General features: G+C 38.4%; 1 protein-coding gene and 1 long non-coding RNA gene across 2 annotated transcripts; one reads left to right on the top strand and one right to left on the bottom strand.

The window, feature by feature from the left end:
• Positions 1-6,028: 6,028 nt before the first annotated feature.
• Positions 6,029-12,683, top strand: LOC101852094. Its single transcript, XM_005098066.3, has 6 exons — positions 6,029-6,300; positions 7,484-7,675; positions 8,415-8,494; positions 9,716-9,858; positions 10,254-10,734; positions 12,124-12,683. The coding sequence occupies exons 1-6, from the start codon at positions 6,041-6,043 to the stop codon at positions 12,480-12,482; spliced, it is 1,515 nt and encodes a 504-aa protein (XP_005098123.1). The 5' UTR covers positions 6,029-6,040; the 3' UTR covers positions 12,483-12,683.
• A 629-nt stretch (positions 12,684-13,312) lies between these two features.
• LOC106011736 lies at positions 13,313-16,149 on the bottom strand. The gene is made up of 3 exons (XR_001184835.1): positions 16,071-16,149; positions 14,118-14,258; positions 13,313-13,399 (listed from the first exon to the last, which is right to left on the bottom strand). It is a non-coding gene; the product is annotated as an uncharacterized LOC106011736 (long non-coding RNA).
• Between the last annotated feature and the right edge of the window lie 365 nt (positions 16,150-16,514).

Below are 16,514 nucleotides of genomic sequence, written 5' to 3'. Positions count from 1 at the left end.
GAGAGTGAGAGAGAGAAGGGGGGACCGACATATAGATAGAAGAGAGAGAGAGAGAGAGAGAGAGAGAGAGAGATAGAGAGAGAGAGAGAGAGGGGGGGGAGACAGACAGACAAACCCATAGAACAGAGAGAGAGAGAGAGAGAGAGAGAGAGAGAGAGAGAGAGAGAGAGAGAGAGAGAGAGAGAGAGAGAGAGAGAGAGAGAGAATTATGGAGATAAAATAGGTGAGTAATATATCGAGGTAACGTTATTCTCTAGCTTACCCATTGTAAGGTCCGAAGAGTGTCTGGCAATGTTTTTTGCACAATGTCGTAGGAAAAGTTAATATATTATTACTAAGTTCATGCCGAGTGCGTTTGGTGGGTGATTGGTAGCAAAGTTTGTTCAGTGGGTGTAAGTCTTATTAACAAAGAATATAACGTGTACATAAATAAATGCATTACTAATTAATTTGAACGATTTCGCTAAGGTGCTATATTTGCACTGAATTCAGTCCGCTGAAACGACAAGTACTTGAAAAGCGTTTAACGTTTTTTTAAAAAGAAAAATGATGTCAACTATAGTAAAACAGGGTACATGCCCCTTTGTTCTCAAAATTTGTCTTGTAATTGAAAATACGCTTTAGTTAAACGTACGTTTTTTAAAACTAATTATTTTAGCATTATTTCGTTTTCAAAATTCCTCAAAGTGATGGATGATTAAGATCTTAATCCTTTTCAGTACACAAGACGTCTAGATGCACCCATTGCATTCCTGGCGTTTAGACGTATGGACTTCAAGTACAGTTCGTAGAGGCATAAAACCTATTTTTACATGGTCTGAATTTTGTAAAGTGTACGTTGTTGTGCCCATGTTGGATAGGAGACTAAATCGATCAAAATGCGCCAGTGTTACTGCTGGCCAGTATTATAGTAGTACCTCAAATACTGATTGGTCATGTGTTTTCGTGCAAAGGCCACTTCGTCGTCTGTGCGAACACCACCATTTGTGTTAAAGAGATTATCTCGCCACTGCCCGTCACTTCGGAAAGAGCGAGACGGTAAAACCTGATGCCACATAGATTCCTTCTATCCGCCTTACTATTATCCGAGTTGTTTAGTTTTTTATGGGGATGTAGACTTTATCACTTTTGATTTACTAAGGCAGACACAATGGATGGTGAGCTTAGTACAAAAAATATTAGATTTTGCCCTTCTCGCAGAAAAAAAGTGAAGTCGCAAAGGATCATGAAGTTTAAATTCTGAGATAATGAAAAAGACGATATCTATCTGTTTTGTTTGTTTAACATTTTCCCAGACCGTCAAAACATGTATATCGAGTTCTGCTATTTTCAAAACACAAAAAAAATGTAAAGAGCATCTGCCTTGTGGGTGATTTGTGAATCGATAGTAAGAGATAGTAAGAGAAAGCTTCTTGAAAGTAAGGATGAAAAGGTAGGGGTGGGGGGCGAGGCGCAGAGGGCAGGACTATGATGGGATGTGGTCCGAGGGAGGGTACCTGTAATCTATAAACCATGAAAAAAATACTCATCCTTGGTGTGCATATCCTTGCGTCTGCAAGCACCAAACCAGTGTCTACGTCGTGCCATATTGTATCATAGATTTCAATTAATATCTGCTTGTATATATATAGCTATTTTCAGATTATTATGTTGTATTGTCATTGTATGAAAGAATGTTTCAACTCCAACCCATGACATCAGTGACTAAAAATGCCGAAAGCTCTTAGAATGTCGTATTGTCGTGTCAACTTATCGAAGCTGAACGTTCGTGCCATTTCAACCCCCAAATGATCATGTATGTTTGCTACATCTGTTTAGTGCAATCGCTCCATTGCTGTGTAAAACAGTGTCTGTTTTGTTTTGCTGCAATCTGTTCCTGATTATATACGGCTTTGAAACTTTGGGGAGTGTTTTCCATGGTATACATCCTTGGAAGAACACCATGAAGCACTGTGCCATCGTTTTCCCTCTATTGCTTTTGATTTTTGGTTTGTTTATGCTTCTTTCGATTTCCTTTTTTCATTTCAAGAAAAGTATCATGCCATATATCAATTCCAAGCTTTTAAAAAAAAATTAGTTTAAAAATGATTATTTTTATTTGTGACATAAATATTTTTTTCCTCAACGTTTCTGCATTTTTTCGTCATCGTCTTCGTCTACCCAATCACATCACAGTACCATTTAAAGATTGTTCATTATTTCTAAAATTGTCAGAGAAACCATCATTGCCATCATCAACATCCTGAGCTGCATCTGTTTTGCAAGAAAAAGAAAGAGATTTGAAAGAAGTGTGAATGTTTTATGATTAACCCGACTTAAAGATCCATTAAGTTTCTATTGAGACACAATTGTTTTTCCTTTTGTATTTTGGTCACATCATCGTCATCATCATCATCATCATCACCATCACCGCAAAGGTCCATTTAAACGTATCTGATTCGATTTGTTTATTTACTAGTCAGTTACTCTTCTACGAAATTTAGTCGTTAACTTTAACTTTAAGTAATACAGAAAACGCAATCAGATAGGTAAAAAGTTACATAGTAGTTACTGATTTCTGAAATTATTTCTTGTAAAATTTTGCTTTGACAATGTGAAGTGGCAGGTGAAGAATAAAAAAGATTTGGCCCTCATTGCAGCGTCTTTGTGTTGCTATTTATATCGTGACCCTTGAGTCTTGCTGCTTGCTCCTTGTGTGAGTCTCTATTTCTTACTCTTTTTTCTGCCTCATTCCTTCCCCCCCCTCTCTCTCTCTTTCTCTCTCTCTCTCTCTCTCTCTCTCTCTCTCTCTCTCTCTCTCTCTCTCTCTCTCTCTGTGTGTGTGTGTGTGTGTGTATGTGTGTGTGTTTGCCTTTGTGTGTATGTGTGTGTGTGAGATTGTACGTGTGTGAAAGAGAGAGAGTGTGGGGGTGGGTGTGGGGGATGTTTGTTTGTGTGTGTGTGTGTGTGTGTGTGTGTGTGTGTGTGTCTGTTACAGTGTGTGAGCACAGATACATACATTGAAAGGTATAAATGCGAATCACGTACGTGTTCGTGTGTGCATGATTATGAGAATAGATTACATGTATCAGAGCAATTATATTCAGAAAAGCTTCCCAATTGAAGTCCCTCCACTGGGACTACAGTGATTATTTTTACTTAAAGATACACACATAGCTAGATGCCTGGTTACCAAACGGGGCACCGGACTCCGAGAATTTTACATTTCATTAGGAAAAAGGGAAACCATTTTGAAAGACCTCACTAGCATTCGAACCTCAAACTATTGCGCTAACGCTGTTCACTGATTTATTAGGTACCTATTGAAATCCATACCGGTACTCATAACTACATGTATTTATTCTACAAAAATGTAAAGTTATTTAGTCAATGAAGAGACAGTTGACACACTAAGCTTCGACTACTCTCCTCACTGACAGGGCCCTACAGGTGAATGTTCGATGGTCAGACTGCTATCACACCAGCTAATAGCCTACTTGACCCATGAAAATGGGGGCTGAACTTTGCGGTTTCCGTTCCAAATGCTACTGATATAATTGTCAGTGGTCATTTTATAATACGTAAGCACTCGTTATTGCATCTGGTTCATGGATTTCTCTCAGTACCGTCTTTACTTGAATTTTAAAATTGTTTGTTTGTTTGCTTAGTATAGGTTTTTACGGCGTTCGCAACTGCAATAAAATTGTTTGATACGTCATGTTCCCTAGAACCGGGCGAGGTCGAATCAGTCCGCCTCTTAGTTCATCTCAATTGTTTTGATTAAAACAATCAACAATTAGAGTCGTTGCAGTACGTCTGTTCTCCATGTCTCTGTACTTGTTCCTTTTTCTTCGCTTTTTTCTGTCCATTTCTTTTACTCATTTTTTCTCATCCTTATTCTTTCTTTTTCATTTTTAAAATCTAAAATAGGAATTAAAAAGTCACTAGATGAGTTATATTCTGTGATCGCAGAGCAGAGTAGAAAGAATACATTTTCTGCGATTAACCACAATAGTATTTTACAGAGTTTTTGACCAGAGTAAAATTTCTACCGCTGAAATACCTCAACTGTTCTTGCAAGTATTGTTGGGCCAGTTTCAGAGTCCTTTGGCGGCCCCTTGTAATCAAAATGACCTCACACTTATCAGATCGTAGACTACGACCTTGTCTTCATAGTAAGGATATCATAAGAATACTTGACTGATAACAATAGCTCAATTGGTGCTGAGCAGTCACTCGAACGTTAGCTTCATGAAATTGTTATGAAAGCAAATTGAAGGCACAGTGAAATGTATTGTTCTTGTTGTGTTTGTGGTCATATGAGACAAATTGGCAATGTTCTACATCAATCCTCTATCAATGGGTAATCTTTCTTCTTACCTTTTTAAAAGAAATATGTATTTAGTCGTCGCCTCGATATTGTCTTCGATATAGGTATAGAAAGGAATAGACTTTAAACCCCTCTACACGTTGAACGGACATTATATGAAGTAGAACCTCTTACTGTCTGTTGAAAAGAAAAGACCTGAAAACTCCCCATAAAAAAGTACACTGTAAAAATAAAAAGAATTAAATACCATTTTTGTTGAACTACATGAAGAAGTTAACTTTACAATGACGACCTTAATTACATGAATACAATACACCATTTGTCTATAATAATATGACAATGTTACACCAATACATGCAATCCAATTATACATGTAATGTGTCTAGCTCAAGGACACACACCCAGTGACCCTCCGCCTTTTACTTATTTTTGTCTGTATACCCCCCCCCCCCCCCACACACACATATATATATATATATATATATATATATATATATATATATATATATATATATACATACATACATATATGTGTCGGCACATAAAGAGAAAGATATATGGATATATTGATATATATATATATATATATATATATATATATATATATATATATATATATATATATATATATATATACAGAGATAGAGAGAGAGAGAGAGAGAGAGAGAGAGAGAGAGAGAGAGAGAGAGAGAGAGAGAGAGAGAGAGAGAGAGAGAGAGAGAGAGAGAGAGAGAGAGAGAGAAGGGGTTGGGGAAGGAGGGATCGATAGGAAACAAAACGAGTTTACGAAAGTATTGCTGCTGCTTATTCTTGCTTGTCCGAGCACAAGGAAAGAGTCAAAACGAAATAAGATGCCATTTATTGTTCCTCTAGCACTGTTTGGTCCCCTGGGAATATCTATATCGCCCAATAAAGATTGGTTGAATTTCAAGACCAGTTCTTACGAACAGCTAAGAAAAACTATTGTAATGATTGATTGGTCCGCTCACTTGAAAGTACCTAGTGTGTTATTTTATCGCACCAATAGCCGCATGAAACTGAACGAGCTCGTATCTTTCAGCTTTGGGATGTATATGACATTCACTCTTACCTTTGACCCGATAACATATAGTTGACCATTCACTTCACTTAGGGCTCTAAAGTGGCACAGTAATCAAAGACAGTGTGTGAAAGGGCCAGAACTTCACTATAAAGAGATGAACTTATCTGCGTTTCCTATTTGAATCAGACATACAAGGTTATTGGCCATGTACATACACTCACAAATATTGAATCTGATACACAAAACCTAAAGGTAAATTTGTGAAAGTCTGAAAGCCTAAGTGATCTGACTTAGTTACACCAGCAGAATTGATCAATCTGTTTCTAAAGGCTGTGCTACATCGGTGTTCATTTGAATACATGTACCTGTAATGCCCCCTCCTTAGCTTTTTTCTAAATTAAAAAAAACGAAATAAAAAACAAACAACACCACCACCACCACCAACAACAACAACAACAACAACAACAACAACAACAGCAACAACAATAACAACGACAGCAAAAGGCTTGCATTGCACACGCAATAAAAATTACATTATTCTGTTTTCAAAATGCTACAACGTGTGCTTAGTTCTCATTTTGGTGGTTCCTGTCACTCACAGTTTCTGACCCCATGTCAACAGCTAAAAGGGCTTGAACTGTGTTCGTAATCCCAGTCGGATTTTGGACAGAGCGAGGACACAGTGTACGATGACATTCTCGGCTCCCGTCTGGTATACAGCATGGCTCTGCCTTGCGGTCACTCAAGTTTCCGCGGACATCAACTCTGGATGTCCAACATGGGGCTGCTTGTCCTGGGGCAGTTTCTCCCTCAGCGCCGGGGTACCGTCCTCTAATGGTCAAGTAAAGTGGTCAAAGGCTATTGAACAGATAGGTAATGCGGCGGACGTTGGGGTTGTTGGAAGAGGTTGCATCAGCAATCAGGATTTTGTCGTTTGCACTACCCAAAGGTAAGAGTAAACACCATCACTAAACAGCACAGAGTTTGAAGAAAGCTCCTGGAGGATATCAGTTACTCTCAGAAAAATAATAACGTGACGCAAATTACTGAAGGAGGAAAGAAGCACCACAAAAGTTGCCTCTGTCTCTGGCGTGGCTATATAATATTTCCATAAAACAAGGATCAGTGCCGTGAGAAGACTGATAGTAGATCTATTGCTTCTTTGTTTCTTAACTAAAGCATAATATTGTCTTTCATCGTTCTCAACACGATTCAGACTTTGATCCCGACTTTTGATGTTTTTGTTTGTTTGTTTGTGTGTTTGTTTGCTCTCTTTTTAATGAACTGTAGCTACAGCTAGACACAATGAACATATTTCGCTAGCCCTTTGTCCACCGCCAAGATATGGGGCTGAGAGTAAAGGAATACCGGAAAGATCAAGGAAATTCATACCCCACTAGAATTTGAAAATTATTCCTTTAATGCTGTCCCCAAAATTAGTTGTTTGAGTTAGGAAAATGTCTGAACTCATCAGAAAAAAACCACATTGGTTATGCGGCTACATTGGGATGATGAGTTTCTTGTTAGTTGTCAAATGCCGCTTTGTTAAGGAGTTTTTCGCATTGTCTAAGAGTTCAAGTCTCAAAGCGCAGGCCTCAAGTTTCATCTCATTTCTTTATCAACAGTCATGTAAATGCCTTTTGAAGTTCGTTCAAGAATTTCCTGTAGTTGCTTCCTAATTTAAGTTTATCCTGTTTTAATGGAGATTACGACCTACTCAAAGGAAGTGAAATGGGTACTTATTTCATTTGCGTGTAGTGAAAAGGTTCATTTCATACCTAAAGAAGATCCCACTTTTGCGAAAATTGTGTAACTAAAATGCTTACAAATGCTTTCATGTATACATGTTTTCGCATATAGTTCTATCATCTTTCCACTTTTATGTCCATGTATTATATTTATAGCACGTATTATTATTTTAACTCCGAGATTGACCTGTTGCTACTTGGACTTGTTAACTCATAGAAACTTGAATCAATAAATAAATAATTTAAATGAGACATAAATATGTGAACAAATAAATTAATACATTGTAATACGATGTTCTACATTAATAAATGCAAAAATAATTAAGCAAATAAATTAGTAAGTCGGCGAGACTATATGCCCTACTTTTCTCTTTATTTTTACAGAGGGTACGTGAGTTTGGATCCCTCAACAGGCGAGCAGCTGTGGAATTATACAGCTATGAGCAACCCGTACTTGCCTTTAATGGACGTCTACGGAGACGTTATAGGAATAGACAAAAATAATCTTGTCTATGTGTCAAACGACGGGACACCCAAGCATCCAATTGGGATTAAGATAATGCAGCCAGATTTTGGGTATGAGCAAGAAGTCACTGTACGTATGTATGTATGTGTGTGTGTGTGTGTGTGTGTGTGTGTGTGTGTGTGTGTGTGTGTGTGTGTGTATAACAGTGAGCATTTATCTGGCGATAGACGTGAGATTTCATTCTTCACGTATTGGGTTTAGACATAGTTCGAACGCTAGGTCAAAACCATAAGAGATACGTACGTGGTCAATACCGGCATCCAAATGTTTAGAATGAAACTTTCCTATATTATTTCCCTTCTACATCTTCTAAAACAATATTTGATGGAAAGTAATCGCCAGTAGTGGTTCATTTGTAAGATTATTTTCGGAAGATACGTAATCTAGAATGTACTGCAAATGACTAAGAACTCTGCATAAATCCAAACTGAAACATAATATCTATCACGAGACACACAGTATGCATTTATAGCAGTTTTATCCCAACAAGCTAGCACTGATTATTTTAAAAAAGACGGGCTGCTTTGGGGACATTTTAGAAAAAGAAGGATACTTTCGTTATTTATACAGAATTTTCAGTTCCGTTTTCTAAATCTAAAACTTTAAAAGGCCGACAACAGCACTATGAAATATGCAAATTCGTGTTACTGATATGTGTCTGATGGTTCGAAATGTGAAGCAACATTACTTTTGGTCTGTCGCTGATCTGACATATATCATGTGTCATCCTCGTCTTTAAAGAGAACTCACCTTTGTCTTCTTTTACACGTCTTCTTTTACCCCTAACAGTGTGATGGTTTCCAACAACAGCATTCTATTTCTGACGGCGACCAAAACAGAAACAGCCCAGATTTTTACCTACGACACAGGTTCGTTCTTTTGTTTAGTGGAGTAAGGGTGCCGCAAGACATATGCAAAACCACACACACACACACACACACACACACACACACACACACACGCGCGCGCGCGCGCGCGCGCGTTCGTTTCGTGAATATTACTAGCAGACTAGTATCAGCAACAGTGTATTGTGGTGAATTGAATTATATCACTATGTACTTTCAAAGATTTCTTTTCGTTTGGTTTGAAATGAACAACTCACCTGGAGTACATAGGCTGTTTGAAACGGAGAAGAATCATTGCTCCATCAGCTTGTACGTGAGGAAATAAAGGAAGAACGCAGGTTGCAGCGCCAAAGTGCATAATGAGCTCTTGGCTGGATGCTGGTCATTACTTTAAGCTAACCTTAAATCTGGCTGTTGTGATAAAACAAATATTCAGTCACATAATAATATAGTAATTATTGCTGTATGGGGCTAGTTTCTTTTAAAAAGAAATTAGAGCCTCTGTCAAACTTAAACTTGACTTCTAACATTTGACGAATTCATGAAAAGGAAAACATTGATCTCCCTGCGATGCGTTACTGTGGACGGATCCAATTTGACCTTTCTTAGACATAGATCTATTACAAACGTTTACCATTCCTATATCTTTTTTTCAGATTTGGATAACTTTTTAGTTCTTGCAATCAGCATTGCACTGCTTGGTTCATTTTGTGTTAAAGTTTGATAATGCCTGTTAATATGGTAAAGACATCTGGCGTTTTTATTTCTATTTCTATTTCTGCTTTTCTTCCTCTTCTTCTTTTCCATATCGTGCAAACATTATTAAGCCGGTCATGAGTATCAGGGTGTTCAAGTTCATATGTGCAATTTGCGGTTAAAGGATTGCACCTCCCACTAGCGTTTAATGGACACGTTACCTTCCAAAATATACAAGGAAGATAACGTTTTGATTATTGTTTTAATGTAGGAGTTTTACGCGCCCCCACCTCCCCCCTCGACACATCTTAGACGATTCAGGGGGCGAGATTCAACCCTCCTTTACAGGGCTAACCCAGGCTTAGAAAAGTTCCAACGGCCCTGCAGAAAGACCAAGATGCTACCCCACTCGGGACTCGAAATTAAGTTTTCTGAGTGCGACAGCGAAGCGTCTAAACGCTACTCCACAGACGCCGGTAGAGAAGTTTTTAAGACTGATACCGGAGCTAGCACGTACAAGAGCATGAATTGTGACACTGTATTTTTCAGACGGCATTATCGATGCTGCCTTTACTCTGAAAGGGAGCTGGGAGAGGATGAACGGAACGTTTGTGCCTTGCAGTCATCCGGTAATTGCAGGGAACCGAGCCTACATTGTGACCAAGTTTATTCCCGATGGAGCCAACACAACAGTAAGCAGTCTCATTACCTGCAGATTATGCATAACACACATCCACTCCTCACATTCAGGATCTCCTTTTGCTTAGGACAATGTAAGGAATTTGCCATGAAGAAACAAAAATCATTCCAATGCGTAACACACGTGAGGTTTTTATCGCTAAATGATTTAGAGATAAGCATAATATTTTGCTTTAAAAAGATTTTAACAACGTGATTATAATGACAAGCTAACAACGATTGATGGTTGTTATTCATTTGTGATTAACGAGGGCATTCCGATATAACCCTTGTTTTTCTTTGATTCCTTCTTGCTCCACCCAATTTTTAAAAAATGTAAAACAACATCGACGCAATTGGAAAAGTTTGCCATTTCATTAGGAAGATGATTCTTTGTTCTATATTACAGACCAAGCTAGCTTGGAAACGTCTATTCGCTCTTGACCTTCTCCATCAAATGGCCCCAAGGATTGTCATTGCCTGGTATGCCAACTTTTTAATGGAAGGAGGAGCTCAGGACTCCATGCCATCAACAGTCTCTAGCACACAGCCCCAGCCGGTACCCGTAGAAGAACAGGTGCCTATTGTCACCTACTTCAACAATACAGTATACATCAACATGATCTGGCCAAACAAAGTGAGCAAAAGAGAACCTTACGACTCGAAACTCTGGGCTTTCAGAGATGAAGGCGCTTATGCTTCAAGGCTGTTTAATGCTTCCAGTTTTTATGGACCAATGGCTGTATTTGATACATACGATGAACCAATAAAATTCCGTGGCCCCAGAAAAGCGGAACGATTTCATATGGTGTGGGTATCCTCCAATTCGCCCGCAAAGCTAACAGGGTACAGAACACAAGACGGTGCTGTCGTCCAGGTCATCGATGTCGGTAAGTTCATAACTTTAAAGTGAGAAAACCAATGGTTAATGCAGCTCTATCAAGTTATTAAAAAATTTCGTTTGTTGCTCTTTAGAATAAAGCATTTTAAAAGCAATATCATCGAATTTCTGTCTCCTCAAAACCAGATAACTAGGTGTCTAAAAAAAGGACCCACTAAGATGGCAATAACTTGGTCATCTTTGGACAAAGTACAACAAAACTTCGAAGAAATAGAATTCAACAGGGCCACGTCATATATAATCAAACGAAAAAAATCAACTCCCATATTTAAAAAACCCCCATCAAATTTAAAAAACTCCAACCAAATTTGAGTGAAACGCAAAACTTAGCAACTTGTTAAAAATCAACAATAGTCTTTTTTCTCCAAATAATCATTATCTGTGGATTGAATAACACATTTATACAAAATTGATATTGCTAAATAAACTGGGGGAAAGTTGTGGATCTTCATAATGTATATTCCAGGTGTCGACCATCTTTTCTTCACATGCTCCAAAACACCACTGGGAATTTTGAATAACCTTGTGGCACGTTTCTGGGACGATTATTTGAACCTACTGTTCAACATTGACAGCACAGTGAGGTATCCATCTGATATGATGTAACTCTGATATGATGTAACTCTCGTTGTTTTGCCGATCTCGTCCTGAAACAACACAGGGCCGATTATGCCCTTGGATTGGAACATTTTTAAGAAGCAAAGTTTTGCGTTTTATTCAATATTGGTTGAAAATTTATTAACCTGATATTCCTCGAACATGTTGAATGATTTTCTTCATATTCACAAACTTGAAGTCGCCTGACTGAGTTTTATATGCTCGAGGTTCTGTTAAAATTCGTGCTGAGATAACCGAGTTATTGCCCCTTAAGTATGTCCTTCATTTAGACACCCCATAGCGTTTAAGCAATCAACGAACCCATTGCTTTAGCAACTCAGATATATTGAGTATAAACAAAGTAGATCACAGCAACCAATGATATTGTTGTTATGGGAAATCATCAATTGCCGTACATATGTATATCTAGTCGGATACGTGCATTCTATCAACCATTACTACTCAGCCCCATATATTTGCAAGTACGTTTTGTAGTTCCCCAATCTCTAGTGCACAGGATTGGGGAAGCAAGAATAGGCATTTTTTCTACCGCCCACAAATGGTGGACTGGAGTAAAAATTCTCTTTCGTTCAAGGGCCCTTTCAGGCATAGCATAAATTTTGTCGATTTTAATAGAGATACCCTATTTGCTTCCATTTTGCTCCTTGTAAACAATATAAGTTACTTAAGTTTTATTTTTACTATCCTGGTTTATTTATCCTATATTAGTCTTACTTTGAGGCAACGAACAAATTGCATGGCTGACTTTTGTACTTTTCAGGTATGGTCTCCAAGTTGGGTCCCAATACAACGATCACCTCAAAACTGAGCATTACCAGACAGAACACATCTTCGAATAGAGACACTATAGTGCTGGGAGCAGTTGATGCCAACAAACAGGCTTTTCTGTTGGCCATAGAAGCGGACCCGGCAAACGCAGGTTCAAGTCTGCTATGGGCAACCAAGCTGAGCGAGCAGCGAGCTGACCCAAGCACGTGGGCAGTAGAAGGGCAGGTGGTCAACACGGCGCAGCCAATTCCGGGCACAGGTGGCAGTGTCGATTTCAAACTTGGTCTCATTGCTATGGTCACTGAGACTGGCAATGATTATAAGAAGACTTACATCAAAGGTGTCTTCTGATGAACTCCGCATTCCCATTTTGTAGAGCACGAGTGCGGGAACAGGGCAGTTGTCGACAGTTGCATAAGTCATCCCATGCAAGTCAACTCGAATATAAAAAAATCACCCTCCTACCCTTTTTGGACTGATGATTTACGTTTTGGAACAATTTAAGTCGTTCAAGTCCTAGTAACAAATTACAATTCTAGTTTTGATTTGTTTTGTTTTTGTTTTTGTAGTAGTAGTAGTATAAGGTTTTACGGCGCTACTACTACTACAAAAACAATTTGTTTTTGTTTACTGTTTTTATTGAACGTTTTGCAGTTAAGTTTTGTCTTGTTTCATTTTTGTTTTGTTTTGTTTTGTTATTGTTTTGTCTTTGTTTTGTTTGCTTACATGCTCTATGGTAGCTGTATTTGTTCAAGGGCGTACTGTACTGCTTCGGGCACATGCTGATTGTGTGAGACTTTTTCTGTCTTTTTCTCATTGTCTGATGATTGCATTAGTAATTATAGTAATTATTATAATAATATAATCAAACGAGACTGGGAAAAGAGAACTTATCCGCCATCACAATAATTTCCCCGTGGTTGCTACAAGCAGAATGGTGTCACAGTGCCTACATAAACAAAAATAACAATATCGACAACAACAGCATCAACAACAACAACAACAACAACAACAGCCACAAAGATAACAACAACAAAACGAGTAACTCGGACAATAAGACGGCAATGTGAACAGGGCAAGTATAGCACAGATTGTTCTTTGGTTTACTGACATGGCTGTGAATGCGCTAGACAGAAAGAAAAGAACAGACACCGATCATGAATTTTAGAAAAGCTTGCAACTTGTTATCTTAATCAATTTATTCTTCTAACAATGAATCTATGGGTATCTGTGAGCCATACGGTCAAGGTATGTGGCTCTGAAAGCCCCTGTGGATGGGAAAAAGTAGTTGATCAACATTATCCATTGAGATCAGATCTTAAAACTACGTAAGCTTCCCTGGAAGAACATGATAGGTCTTGAACATGATTCCCACCTCTTGCGAAAAGCTCTTTTTCTATTTTTATCTTCAAACCATTCTATATCGAATGTCACTTTTCACTCTTTTCCATCCTGTGGTTTTTTTTCTGATATCTCTGTCAATTTCCTGTCCTTCTCACCGTCCTTTTACTTTTTTTGTCAGCGTCTTCTCCAAAATCCACCCCCTCCCTTTTAATTTACTTCATCATCGGGCTTTACTTATTCTGTTATCAGTTCGAAGGCGATATCACGACACTGACGTGGGTTAGTCTTGTTGTTGGTTTCTATAATAGTGATAATAACAACATCGGCGACGATGCTGCTGCTACCCTAGCTACTGCTGTTCATAAAGATGATGATGATGATGATGATGATGATGATGATGATGATGATGATGATGATGATGATGATGCTGATGATGATGATGATGATGATGATGATGATGATGATGGTGGTGGTGGTGGTGGTGGTGGTGGTACAGAAGCAAACACATCATCAACAGCAGCAATTGTCAGGCTATTACTTCTACCACAATCACAATTCTGTTATAGAAGCAGCAGCACTATGACATTAAAACTTTTTCCAGTTCATCAAATCTCAAATCCGTAAAGAGTCTCAAAACCTCACCTTTGACCTGCTCATGGGAAACGGTGTTTGCGTCTTAACATCTATTACACCACTTCCTGCAATAGCTATCTGCCCATGTGGTGTCATCACATGCTTTCTTGGAGTAGACAAGACAGAAGTTTATTCTGTCCACACATGGTCCTGCGAAGACAAAAACGCCCCCCAATGTCTTAATCTATTTGTGATCATCAAAGTACAGGAAAGCAATATTTGCTTCTCCCAACTGCAAACAGGGGTATAAAAGTACAATGTGAACGCCGTTTTTAACACGGTGTGGTTATTTAAGAGGTGGGACCCCAACTTTGGCGCCCTGTCCGAGAGGACAAGACGAGTTGACGTTAAGGTTTGAATCCTCATCAAACATCCCAAGGTAAAGAGTTCCCCGTTGGGAGTTTCTATCACGGCTTCCCGCGCCGCAATTCAGCATAATACCACAGCGTAAACACTGTGCCCTCCATTATTTTTCTACTTGCCAAAATTATGGCTGCTGCGTAATCGTTTAATACATTGTACACATGTATTGTGTTTCCTGTTTCAGCCGTGCAGTTATTTGTGTTTGGTTGCTGTTGTTGTTGTTGTTGTTGCTGTTTTTGTTGTTGTTGTTGTTGTTGTTGTTGTTGTTGTTGTTGTTGTTGTTGTTGTTGTTGTTGCTGCTGCTGTTGTTGTTGTTGTTTGGCTTCGGGTTTGTTTGCTTTTGTTTTGTGTTAAATACTATAGTTTGGGGCAGTCACTCTGCGAAGGATATCACAAGTGCCGTTAACAACAAAAAAAAACTAAATAAAGAAATTGAAACTTTAAAGCAGTATATTAAAATTGGATTTTTGATATTTTACTTTGCTAAACGTCCTTATCCAACGCCCACTGGTTAACAAAAAAAATTAAGAGCCTAAGTTTTCATAACTGTCAGAGATTGAGCCTGGACATAACAGCCAAGAACATTCCTTGAAAATAAAACTCCATCGCTTTTGGATCATGGTGCCAATGCCAGAACCACTACATTGAGCTGCCATCCGAAATGAAGTCTATAATAAACGAGAACACATATAATTATTTAAAAACTATGTTGGCATCCTCCCTGACGGACCACTTGACTTCACGAAAACTTTTTTTTCAAGTTTTATTTTTACACCCAATCCATTCCAAATGTCCATTTCTGCCCCTTACGATACACGTGCAGCTTAGCAGCCTCTTAGGCGTACAGTGACTATCTTCCCCATATTGTTCACAACAAAACATTCAGACTCATTCAAATACTTTTCCTTACACTGCCGATCAATTTGGAGCTGGGGTGTATCGTTCATTTTCTGTGCAACGGCTGGGAGGAATTACAGCAAGAAGAACAAGAACAATTAATTATTCTGAACCTTCTTGATTGGTACCTCAAACTTTGTTGAGACAAATCTATTTGGTGGCCTACAACGCCCCAGAACCCAGCGTTTCTGCACACATTTAGATAAAGAAGTCGAATAAAGTAGTATATATGAAAGAATATAGGTGCACATATCTTCTTCTTCTTAGACTGAAATTGCTTAACTCGGAAACATTCAACTTCAACTGAATTCTGAAAGGGTAGAATGTGTACTGGGGGCACTGGTGACATGAAAATTTTAGAGACTAAACGTTGTTGGCACGATGAGCACACATTTATTTTGTAGTTTGGAAAAATCCAGAATCAACAAAATTTGTTCTTGAAAAATATAGCACGCAATTTGTGCATTCACTACACAACCAAATTTTCTGCATAAGACTAGGAATAAAAGAATGGAATACAAAATCTTTATAACGTTTATACATTTAGCCAGTTGCTCCACTTAACGTACATTCATGGATTAACAACACCCCCACCCCCCAAATTAAAAAAACATTCACGAATCAAAGACTTAGATTATTTGCTATCACCGCCAAATGAGTGTCGAAACCTAGTATACGTTATTCAATAGTTTGGAAATATACCTGGCTTGCTGGATGTTGCTGCTGCTGTTGTCGCTGGAGGCTTCGTGGCTGCAGGTATTGTCACTGCAGTTGTTTGAACTGGTCAGTGGTACAGACAGACGTACAATAGGGGCCAGTTAGATTATTTTCCAAGAATTTGGTAAGAAGCCATAGGTATTTTAATTAGCGTTGTTGGCTTAGAAACTTTCAGAATTATTAATTTTTAAAAAAATGTTTGTTCAAATGAATATGTATGTATGTACACATTCTGGTTAAGGTATTTCCGAAACAATTTACGATGATGACCACTTTATATAATACTGCATTTTTTGTGGCAGAGAGAACACCCCGTTAGAAAAAGTAAAATTAAGTAAAATTAATCAACGAAATTAGAGAATATTCCTAGACACTGGAGATCAAACACAGAGAGAGCGCTAGAGAGATAGATAGAGAGAGAGAGAGAGA

The sequence above is a fragment of the Aplysia californica genome, unplaced genomic scaffold (assembly GCF_000002075.1).
Source record: "Aplysia californica isolate F4 #8 unplaced genomic scaffold, AplCal3.0 scaffold00171, whole genome shotgun sequence".
Taxonomy (NCBI): domain Eukaryota; kingdom Metazoa; phylum Mollusca; class Gastropoda; order Aplysiida; family Aplysiidae; genus Aplysia; species Aplysia californica.
Note: the sequence above shows the minus strand (reverse complement) of the source record. Positions and strands in the feature narration are given on the sequence as shown.